The following is a 12,473-nucleotide window of genomic DNA, read 5'->3' as shown; positions in this document are numbered from 1 at the left end:
GCAAATCGAATTCCATATGTGGCATCAAGATATCCTCAAGCAAAATCGAATTCTCCAAGTGTGAAAATGAGCAAATCCAAGTGAGAACCAATCAAGGAGCTAACTCAAGTCAAACTCCAAGACCAAACCATGTGATGACACCTCATGTAGATGCTCCCAATGAGCCTAGCGTAATCTCCTTGGGAATTGCGTGGTCCCTCCTTGAGCCAAATTCGATTTGGAGATGATGTGCCAAGTGTGAAGAAGAGGGAAAATAAGTGTAGAAAAACTCTCAAGAATATCTCAATCAATATCCTCCAAATATCTCACATGTGCATTAACTCCTCAAATAATTCGATTTTCCAAGTCACCAGCCGCTGCATTAATGCCAAGAAATTCGATTTCCTTGAGTGGGCCATGTATATATGGTGCAAGGTGCCACAACATCTTCCACTTGTCCTTTGACTGGAGATAATTTCCAAGTCATTTCCATATCATTTTGTCACATGGAGCTATTTATTTCTCTTTATTTAATTTATTGCCAGATTTCCCACTAAACTTAGGTGAAGTGGGTTTTGAGGGTCTAGAACACATTTTTTACCCCGCAAAGTGTGTCATATTAGAAAGTAGAGGTTGAGAGGTGTACTTTTGAGCTCACATACCTCATACAACTTCTCTAGACATCACTCATTACATATTACATTCCAATTTTATTCAAATTTCCACCCTGCATGAAACTTAATTTTTTTTAAAAATGACCCCTGGACCTAACCGAATTCCACGAAATTTTACGCGTGATCTATTATGGTATTATACAATGACTCTAGACACTAGGACTCACCCAAGGCCTCACCTTCAAGCCATACTCCGACTTTGGGGGTATGCTTGGAGGAAAAAACTCAATTAATTATTAAATTCTTGAAGGAAAATCATGATTAACCAAGTGAAAAAAAACCTCCTAGAGTAGACACACTTGATGACAAGGTCCCAAGTTATTTAGGCCTGTTACATGACTCAAAATCATCATACTAGCATCACTTTACATCATCCCCATAGGGCTTGTGGACTCTAGGTACAATAGAAGAAGACGAGAAGAAGTAGAGTTGAAAAAATCTGGTGATATTATGATCTCTGATGGTACATGCAACTTTTGATACATCCTTGAGCATGAAGTCTTCAAAAATCTTCAGGTGCCACTCCAGTGGCCAACAATTAACATTGGCCAAGTTACTTGTGATTAATTTATCTTATCTATGTTGATGTGTTGATTTGGGGTATTATCGGATGTGCTTTAGCCACTAAATTTGGTGGAGAGGTTGGGGCACATGAGATCTCCAATACCCAGAAAGGGTTTGGGCAAATTCTAAACCGAACAGGAGATATTAAAATAATTAATATTTTTAATGGAGTCCTTAAGTTTAAACTTAGGGAAAATAAAATATTAATGAGTATTAATATGAATCTGTTTTAGAGTGGTCCAAAAGACATGGATCAAGCCAGATTTAATCTTAGTCGTTGATTAGGGACTTGGCCATTGAATCGTCAACAGGAAAAGTAAAAGAAGAGGCTTGAGGGTCACGTGGAGAGTACACTAGATGGTCAGTGATTCTATTCTCTAGAGTGGGGTTTGCTAAGAGAGATAGAATCAGTGATCGGGATAGTAGCTGAGGGGCATTGAGTACAGAGGAACAAAGAAGGCAGAGTTTGTGCCGGGAGAGCAGTGCAACAGCCAAGGAGGGTGACGCACAACCAATAAGGGTTAACGCAAGGCCACGCAGAGGCAGCCAAGTGCTACGCAGAGAACCAGAGGGGCCAGCATAGCTGACGTAGAGGCTCCCAGAGCTAACGCAGGGCCTCCTGGGGTTGACGCAGGCCAAGAAAGGCTGACGCAGGGCCAACGTGAGACAGAGAGGGGCTGGCGCAGTCCAGATTGGGCAAACGCTGGGGTTGCAGGAGCAGTGTTGTGCTGAGGAGCTACCGGAAGGTTTTTCCGGGGTTTTAGCGAGGAGATTTCTCTCAAACTGTGAGGTATAGCTACTAAGGAAATTCTCTGTTGGGTATGCCAGTTACGGCACCCAGACTGTACTCTGATATTGCTTAATAAGAAAACCCTCAGATAGCTACACCAGTTTTCCTCCATTGGGTTTTTCCGGGGACATTGGTCCAAAAATAATGGTGTCATGTGGTGTGTTTGTTCTTGTTTCTTTTAGTTGCTGATCTGTAATACGTTGAGCATGCACTGGTGTTTATTTTCAGTATTTACTTTGTAAATAACTTGTTAAAGAAAAATAACAAGTAGGTAGGAATAAATAAGAAAAAGTGCATGAAGGGTTTCTAAACTAAGTAAACTTAGAAACTTCAACATGGTATCAGAGGGTGATTGCAGATCACAGGAGGACTAAGAGACATCAGCCAAGCAAAGCAATAGCAGCAGAAAACAACTGTCCCAAGGTGACAGAAGTTGTTTCTAGCAACGCAGAGGCCAAGAAGTGTGACGTAGAGCCAGCCAGAGCCACGCAGAAGAATCCGAGAGTTGCGTAGAGCCTCAAAGAGGCCAGCGTTGTTGATGCAGAGGGCCAGAGGGCTGACGCAGGGCATCCCAGAGCTGATGCAGACCCATCTGGGGTGACGCAGAGCCAGCGTGAGGTAGAGAAGGGTTGACGCAGACCCATCTGGGGTGACGCAGAGCCAGCGTGGGGCAGAGGGGCTGACGCAGTTCACAGAGAGGCAGTTGTTGGAGTCTAGAAGGCTACAGAAATATTGCAGAGTGGAGTTGGTGAGGTAGAGGAGTCGTTACTGAGGGTTTCTAGCCGAGGAACCTGGATCAACAATGCAGTTGCATAGGACGATCAGAGTAGGGGGCATCTCGACAAGTGGCAAAAGGATTTACAGGAGGGAAATCAGGACTCATAGGGAGTCCAAAAGAGAACTTCCAGACGGGAAGTAGAGACTCAAAGGAGTCGAACATAGAACTTCCAGGAGGGAAGTAGAGGAGCGTCATGACACTACACAGGGTAAGAGACCAGGATAGATTGGACGGAGCATCGAACTTCGCAGTCTAGAAGGCTAGAATCTTATCAATGCTTGACAAGCATTGTGTCAAGAACTTCGCCTTAAAGGTTATAGCTATCCCAGTCGACCCCAATGATAATGACAAGTATGAGGAGGCGATGGCGAGGGCCAAGTGCATTATCCTTGACGAGGTCAAGGATCATGTGGTACCACATATAGCTGAGAAGGATATGATAGTTGATATGTGGGAGGCTCTCAAGAACCTGTACCAACATACTTCTATGTAGAGAAGAATTCTGCTCGAGAACCAGATGAGGTCGTATCAGATGAAAAAGGGTCAAACGATTGACTTCTTCCTCGGAGGACTGAATGAGATCTGAGATCAGTTGATTGCTATAGGAGTGACCCCGGATCAGGAGCTTATGGTGAGGACAACCCTGAATGTTGTCTTAGAAGAGTGGGAGTGTTTGTCCAGAGCATCCTGGGCATAGGGACTCTCCTACCTTTGGACGAGATGTGGGAAGCTCTTCGCCAGGAAGAGATCAGACGGCAGTCAAAGACAAGTAGCAGCAGCAAAGGGATCAAGGTCAAGCAGGAGGAAGAGGATGTGGCCCTAGCATTTGAGGGAAAGCAGGAGAAGCGGAAGAAGAAAGATCTCTCCAAGATCAAGTGCTTCCATTGTGGGGAGATGGGTCATTATGTGACCCAGTGCCCAAGGAAGAAGAGTAAGGGAGAGTCTTCCTAGACTAAGGCAGTGCCAGCATGGGCAGAGAAGGAAGTTTTGAAAGACGATGACTGTGCCATGATTGCACACATGCCACTTGAGAGGAAGTGGGGAGACATCGAGTTGTAGTCAAGCGGACTACAGGTGATGAGGGGCAGGATCCTTGAGGTACCCACCTCTTGGATTAGCCTTGCTACGGGAGCCTCGATGAGGAGTAGCAGGACTGGCTTAGTGGGTAGAGACGGATGCGGATGGAGTGACAGAGAGAGCTACGGTGCAAGAGTCCCAAGACAACGCAGAGCTAGCAGGTTGCAGCAGTGCGAGAGGCACATGAGTGTTGCACCAGTGCAGGAAGGCACAACGAGGTGTGCAACAGTGCGAGATGCAGGGAGTTGTTGCAGCAACGCAGAGGTCAGAGGAGGGGGCACTTGACAGTGGCAGAGGGAGCTTCAGCATCAGTGGGTGTTTCTAGCCCAACAGGGAGGTCAGTTACTTACTTCTTAGTAACTGAGTTGCAGTGCAGCAGTGGGCAGCATGATGCAACATGATGAGAGGAGGTGGAGTGCGGATGCAGTGCTGGGAGAAAGGACCAGTTGCAGCATGGATGCAGAGGGAGCTGTCGTACAGATGTAGCAGTGGTAGTGGTAGAACCATGGACAACAGTACAGGAGGCAACATTGCAGAGGATGTTGGGTAGGAAGGCCTAGCATCAACACAGGTACCGATGTCGGATGATCAGAGTAATACTTAGTGAGGAGTATTGCTAGCGCACAATCCTCGCTAAGAGGGAGTGTTGATTTGGGGTAGCATCGGATGTGCTCTAGCCACGAAATTTGGTGGAGAGGTTGGGGCACATGAGATCTCCAATACCCAGAAAGGGTTTGGGCAAATTCTAAACAGATCAGGAGATATTAAAATAATAATTATTTTTAATGGAGTTCCTAAGTTTAAACTTAGGGAAAATAAAATATTAATGAGTATTAATATGAATTTGTGTGGTGGTCCAAAAGACATGGATCAAGCCAGATCTAATCTTAGCGGTTGATTAGGGACTTAATCTCGGCCGTTGAATCGTCAACAGGAAAAGTAAAAGAGGAGGCTTGAGGGTCACTTGGAGAGTACACTAGATGATTAGTCATTCTATTCTTTGGAATGGGGTTTGCTAAGATAGATAGAATCAGTGATCGGGAGAGCAGCTGAGGGGCATTGAGTACAAAGGAACAAAGAAGGTAGAGTTTGTGCTGGGAGAGCAGCGCAACAGCCAAGGAGGGTGACGCAGAGCCAGTAAGGGCTCACACAGAGGTAGCCAAGTGCTACGTAGAGCACCAGAGGGGCCAATGTAGCTAACGCAGAGGCTCTCAGTGTTGACCAGGGCCTCCTGGGGCTGACACAGGCCAGGAAAGGCTGACGCAGAGCCAACGTAAGACAAAGAGGGGCTGACGCAATCCAGATTAGGTAGACGCTGGGGTTGCAGGAGCAATTTTGTGCTGAGGAGTTGCCGGAAGGTTTTTCCGGGGTTTTAGCTAGGAGATTTCTCTCAAACTGTGAGGTATAGCTGCTAAGGAAATTCTCTGTTGGGTAGGCCAGTTACGACACCCAGATTGTACTACGATATTGCTTAATAAGAAAACCCTCAGATAGCTGCACCAATTTTCTTGCATTGGGTTTTTCCGGGGACATTGGTCCAAAAATAATGGTGTCATGTGGTGTGTTTGTTCTTGTTTCTTTTAGTTGTTGATCTGTAATATGTTGAGCATGCACTGGTGTTTATTTTCAGTATTTACTTTGTAAATAACTTGTTAAAGAAATATAACAAGTAGGTAGGAATAAATTAGAAAAAGTGCATGAAGGGTTTCTAAACTAAGTAAACTTAAAAACTTCAACATGATGTCTAACCACTAGTTTTAGTTGGACGTGTTGTTAAAGGTGTGGAACCAATGTGAGTAACTACATGGTGCATCATCATCTTCAATGGTCTACATCAACATTATTTGGAGCATTATTTCTAATGTACAAAGTTTTGCTAGTACATACATGAGAAATTTTGCTCACCCATGTGCACATTTACTAAAAGAAAGGGGAAGAAAATTTGATGTAAAATTGACTAGTTGATCAAATGAACACAACTTACTTCAATTATTATAGTTCTAGAAATTTTGAAAATGCTTTGACCACTTTATTTTTTGAATTGATCTTCTAGAAAGGGGTAGAATATTTTATTATTTTTTGACTAGAAACCACTTGTACTCTCACATGGTTTTTGGGAGCACATGGAATTGTAACTGATGGATTAGAGGCCTCTTTGTTCTATAAAAGGAAGACACTCTACATCATTCGACAAGATTTGGGAGATGGTCAAATTTTATTTTGCTGGTAACCAACATGGCTCATGTCTTCATTTTTCCTTTGTATTCTTTATTCGAGATACTACAGGGAAATATTTCTTTCAAGCGGCCCGATTTCTAGAGTGTCGGAGAGAGTTTCTTAGTCAGTAGTAGACAGGATGGCTTGAGTAGCAACTGGTCCAGGTAGTGCGTTTGGTAGGCCATGTAGACGTGACGCAGGGTCTACGCAAGCTAGTTTGGACGACTCACTTGGAGCTGACAGTCAGAGCCTAGATTGCTTGTGGGGTGAGGAAAATTCCTCATAATATTTTTGCTAGTATTTTTCTCTGTAGGATTGCTAGATTTCGGCATCAAGTTGTACTTGGAATTTCTCACTGTTGCTTAATAATAAAAACCCTCAGCTGCTGCATCAGTGTTTCCCACATTGGGTTTTTCTGGGGACTTTTGTCCAAAAATAACGGTGTTATATTTTTGTGTGTGTGTGCCAGTATTTTCTCAGTTTCCAGTTTATCTTCTGCAATATTTATTTTGGTGAAAATTGCAGTTGTGAATTATTTGTTGTTTGCCGTAGCAAATAAACTACTAATTAATTTATAGTTAGAAGAATAATTTCTAGTTGCTGCAATAGTTGAAAATTTCCCAACCCACTTTTTGGTGGGTAGTATGACCCATGTGGCGTGCCACCCACTGTTGGAAATGGTATGACGAGTACTATCAAATGGTGATGGTCTAGGATACAATTTCATATTCAACTGCCTCAACAAGTGTGGGGAAGTGCAGGGATTCTTGGGTGGTACTTCCCATTATTGCAATCTGATGTATATTAAAAGTGTTCATGTCAAAGCTTGTTCAAGGCATCGTCAAGACTTGCCTTCTCTTCTTCACTGCTTCCAAAGAGGATGTGCTCTTCATGCTGCACATCAACAACTGACTTTGACATCAATGACAACACCATTCAACAGGAATGGTAACTATGCACCATGGTTGAGAGAAACTATACATAGTGAAACCATAGAAAGTATAGGGCCAAGTAGTTGGCCAAAAACCATACTTGGAATGTTCATGAGTACTCTCAAATGATACTCACATGTAGTAACTATGGACCATGGTTGAGGGAAAATATATACATAGTGAAAATAGATGCCATCTTAGAATTTCTAAGAGGGTTGGAGCATTTGGAAAAAGTGAGTCTTTTTCCTGAAATAGATGACATTACATGTTTGATGAGACCCTGAAACTTTTTATGGTAGAAGGTTCACTCAATTTAGTCAAACTTCATTCTGAAATCACTTTTCATCATTCAAAGGGTAATAATATCATGAAGTAGCCAATAGGAGAAATGTTGAAAGCTTGCTTTCCTTGTTAACTAGGGTTTGTTAAAGGATATGTTATCATGGAATTATAGTCTGTTGGCTAAGAGATGGTTTCATGTGTGCACTAATCTGTAGTTACTTCAGGGATCAATGCAAGGACAAAGTAGAGAAACAACCTTGCTTTCCTATGGAGAATATTTTTAACTCTCATAATTTATGCACACTTTCTCTTTAATTGATCACTCACACTTTATGTTTTGTATTGCGCTTTAAGGCTTTTATGATGTTTCTCTCTATTTGTGTTGGGCAGAGTTTTTTCTCTTTTGGAGATGAAAGCATTGATATGTATCGTGCATACATTTACATTTCATTTTCTGCAGAGGTGTTGCATTTGTATTTCAAGGCACGTTTAGAAGAGTTCAGAGCAGCAGTGGAGAATAAGAAGAAAGAAAGAAACCTAGGAGATTGTATCAATGACAATGAAACAGAAACTGTCAAAAGTGGATCTTCTGGTTTGATTGATGACATGGAGGTTGATGATTTAAATGCACTGGAGGCAGACAGTGACTGTTTTGAAGTTATTGATAACACATGGATTTCTAAGGTTGGCCATGTTGTCTATAATCTCAAGGAGCTTGGATTCACAGCGATGACAGAAGATGCTTATGCTTCTGCTATCTTCTCTCTTTTGAATGTGAGTTTAGTTGCTTAGGAGGCATTCTACAACTTTTTATCCCTCTCACAACTAGCAAAGTTATTCATCCTATGGAAATTGTTCTTAGATGTCATGAGCTAAAATTGAATTTTAGAGTCAGGCTCTACTTTTAAGTTAGTACTGAGGATAAAAGATAGGTTAGTACAGTAGTCATCTGAAAACCTTAACTGCACCTCTCATTTATATTTTTTTTTTTCAAATTATATGAGGCAGCAAGTCTATGATTGGCAGTAGGTCTTGGTAGATGGAAAGATGCTAGTTTCTTAGTTTACAGGTGACAAGAAGTCTGGAGATAGCAAAGAAACTGAAAAGACATCCTACCATTATGTATTGATACTGAGTATAAAGGACAAACTTAATGAATACAGAATCTTAATTGCATCTATATAGAAATTTCAACTGCATCTGCTCTTCTCATTTTTATTTTCAGTGTGAGCATCACTAAGATAAGGCGTAAAACTGTAGAATAATTTATCTGAAGTTTCATAAACTCTTAATCTGGTGCTCCTATTATTGGTGGGCAGGCAAAGGTTCATTCTTTAGCAGGAGAGGATCATCTAACATCTGTGCTTCAACCTATCAGAAACTGGATCCAGGTTTTTGTCTTGTGGCTTTTCCTTTCTGGTTATTTATAAGCTGTTCAGATTTCGTGATAACATGTATTAAATTTTCAAGTTCACCAATTTTCTGTTAGGCAAGTTCAGGACCATATTGGTCTATAATATATATGACGTGTTTTTAGTCTTTTAGTGTTTGAATCTTCTGGATTTTTGATGGTATGTTAGATTGAAGCATTTTAGCTTTGCATTATATATCTGTTTACTTTCACTAGCCATTTCATTTGTAAATATGTTTCTTCTTGTTATCGCTCTACTTCCAGACCATTGATGCAGCTCACATTGGTATTATATAGGTCGTTCCTCTTGGGTTTCTACAGATAATTTTACCTTATCTGTGTCTTACATCTCAAGCCAACAACAGAGATCAACATGCTCTTGCATCAACTTGGGCTTCATGTCCTCTTTTGTGCTTCACTGGAAGAGAAAGCGAATCAGAACGTATTACTAGATGGCATCTGCGACTTGAGTATTTTGCATATGAAACATTGCAAGATTTACGAATCAGCCAACTTTTTGACATCATTGTAGACTATCCTGAGAGGTAAGTGATGTTGAAGCATTCTGCTTATAGATTTATGAATATTGCATACTTAAAACTATTAGAATGGTACCACTGAACTTATATCTTTCTTGCGCAATATGGAATTGGCATTGCAATAAATGCTGTGCATTTTAAGGTTATCTTGAATTGATTGAAAATTTGGACACATAATGTGGTGACTGGGATCTCAGGTGAATACCATGGGGGATTCTACCTGTTGATGAGCTGCATGTTTTGTACGTTTATATACCAAAATCTTGATGATACCCTGAATCCTGAAATCTGCTTCTCACATACCTAGCTTGTATCCTCACCTATTTCTACACATAATTGGCTGACCTAGTTATACACCCATATTTCTGGTAACTTTTTTCAAAAATATTATATTTAGCACAATAAAATGATAAATTATAGGGCATGAACTCATGGAAAACTGCAGTCTTTGCCCCTCAGATGTTCATCGTCAAAAAATGGGCAGTCTGTTGACACAGAACGATAACCTAAGTTAATATGATATAGATATGGCTGTTGATACAAACTGCATATCCTGACATAGATATTTCAAAATTCTAGAAAATTTTGGATATGAGACGTCTAGATGCAGTGCACACCATATATATCAAAATACATATAGCACACACACATTGGCATTCGATAGACTTAGTGTTTAGCATTGTCAAATATTTACTCTGTTACACTGGAACCACTCCCGAGAGGTGGGAAACCCGTTCCAATGGTTCCCGCGCTCCCGGGAGCTTTGGAACTGTATGAGAATGTTACCTTTTCAGCGGGAGCTGTAATGGGAGTTGAGGAAAGTTCCTGGAGCTTTGAAGACTTTTTTTTGGAGTTCTGGCCTTCCCTAGGGTTGGGGAATACAAAGCCTGTAGAGAAATATGATGAACTGCCCACAGATAAAATTACAGACACTCAATAATATATTCTATTAATTGTTGAATGAGGAAATTACACACATATTTATACAATCAATAGTCTTAAGATAGGAATGCTATCTTAGACGTACAGTAGTGTGGTTGAGAGATTCTCTCAACCACACACTAAACTAGGAGAAACTAAATTCCTATTATGTAGGAACAAACTCCTCAAATGGAAAATTACAACCATAGACAAGTAGGAATTAATTATTTCTAACTCCCCCCCTTAATGACTACTTGTCATGATAGTCAAATCCACCACCATCAGGCGAATTGCATGTACAAAACCTCCAAAAACACAATCTGCCGCCCTCGGACAGATCCACAACTTCTCTGATCCCGCGGATCCCCTTGAAGGTGAATTGGCGCGATCCTGAACGAAAAACCCGCGCCCATTGGCGCGATTAATGGCCTAACAGACGCGCCAGTTGGCCTTCCTGGCGCTGCTGTCAGCGCGAAAAACACGCCAATCCCCTTCTACTCAGAAAAAATCATCTGAGTCCGAGCCAGGTGTTCTGCAGTCCACCTACTCAATTGAGCACAAAGCTCTCGTGTACACACAACCACAAAGGCAAAAGATTCGCTCAACTTGTCAAACAACACATTGACATCCACGATTCCAACCACAAAGGCACCTCAAGCCACATAGGCGATACAGCCACACATGCAAGCTGGCCACAAAGGCACTTCAGTCACAAAGACTATATAGATGGTTTCTGGCTCACCACCAACCCTCACTTTCAAGTGATAAAAGATGGTTTCAGGCTGACCATAAACCATTACAAAGTGGTTTTAAGATCACCACGAACTTTCAGATGCCTTTAAAAAATCTTACATCTGATTTCACATTTTTGGAGTTTCTGGGTACATACAATGACTATTACAATAACTGGACTTGCTTATAAAATGCTAGGGAGTCTATTCCACAAATCACACTAACTCAAACAAACATATACTTTGTTGTCCACCATAAACGTTGTTGCTTCTTTATCCCATCATTTCATAGTTGACATCTTGGGCATCTTTGTCAAATAAATTCTTGGAACTCCATGAACCTGTCATTTGTTAGAATAGCCAATTCTAACAAAAATAACTTCATATTGAGGTGGCTAATCTCAATATGTATATCAATTTAAATTCCAAAAAAAATACTTCTCCAGAGCAGGCAACTCATCTCCACGTGCCTACCATCCCACGCCTCACAAGTAGTATTCACGGCGCACCACTGGCCAACTCCATTCTGCATGAAATCCATGAGAAACTGATCACTACCGAAGAGCCTAGGGGTTGCAGATAGTGTAGAACCAATGGTCTTTAAACTACAAACATCACGGGCCTCCGGCCCTGAAGCTCTCTAGTAGCTTCCCCCCTTAATTCAGCAGAGATCTTGGCCTCATAGCGCTTTGCCTGTTCAGTGATCTTGGCCATATACACACTTTCTTCACGAGAAGGCTTCGTAGGCGACATTTTTCTGAAAAGAAAAAACTTAAACCGAAAGAACAAAAAACCTCAATGGCGTCAAGGGACGCAAAGAAGATTCTTCCACGGGTTTTTAATTAGCATTAGTCATCGAACTAACTCCAGAAATATACCCTTTCATTGAATCCTTTCCAATTTGTCAAATTTTATTTCAGTGTCGCCACTCTCTGAATCTGACTGCATAGCCGAGATCACCTCTAGGTGTTGTATGGAGGATATGATCTCAGCATCACCAGCTCTCGGCTCTCTCCCAGTCCTTTGTTGTGGGCTCAGATCCCAAATGCAATAAGAGTTTTCTGAACACGCAGTCAGGCCAAGCCGCATGTCACTCCAAGACACATCTCAACTGGATTCCTCTTGAAGCAATCAAAATGTAGATCAGCCCTTTTCTTTTCTAGACGTTGAATCCACCTACGCAATGCCATCACACCACACTCTCACGCTAGCACGAATTTAGTTAGACAAACCTTTGCCGGCCTTCCTCACGCAGTCACCATCTCCTCCACGTAGGTGGATCTCATCCCACTTCCGCTGCGCATGTAAAGGCACCAACAAGAACCACGCAGAGCCGCCGATTTGTTCCAACGAGCAATCACTCCCCCAACGTTCACCAGATCAATCAATGCTGTGGTCACAAATCGCTGAGGAGATTTTTCTTATCAAGAAAGAAGGGAGAAGATCGCTCCACAAAGAAACATTGTCTTCGATCCAATCCGATCCTGTTATGATCGAGGGCTCCTGCTATAACGATCCAAGGATGGGCAAACCAATAATAAAATTATACACTCAATTATTTTCCCTCAGCCCAGGAGG

The 12,473-nt window shown here is 41.8% G+C and overlaps 1 protein-coding gene across 1 annotated transcript in view; it reads left to right on the top strand.

Annotated features, from left to right (window-relative positions):
* The window catches only part of LOC149219050 (anaphase-promoting complex subunit 2-like), a 443,635-nt gene that overhangs the window by 106,532 nt on the left and 324,630 nt on the right, over positions 1–12,473 (top strand). The window contains exons 4-6 of the mRNA XM_089384232.1: positions 7,754–8,067; positions 8,613–8,684; positions 9,002–9,249. Of these exons, the coding sequence (XP_089240358.1) occupies positions 7,754–8,067; positions 8,613–8,684; positions 9,002–9,249 (634 nt within the window). The remainder of the gene's footprint in view (positions 1–7,753; positions 8,068–8,612; positions 8,685–9,001; positions 9,250–12,473) is intronic.

This window comes from Pinus tabuliformis, chromosome Q (genome assembly GCF_031772625.1).
Source record: "Pinus tabuliformis cultivar Carrire ecotype Pingquan chromosome Q, CPIR1, whole genome shotgun sequence".
NCBI lineage: Eukaryota > Viridiplantae > Streptophyta > Pinopsida > Pinales > Pinaceae > Pinus > Pinus tabuliformis.
Note: the sequence above shows the minus strand (reverse complement) of the source record. Positions and strands in the feature narration are given on the sequence as shown.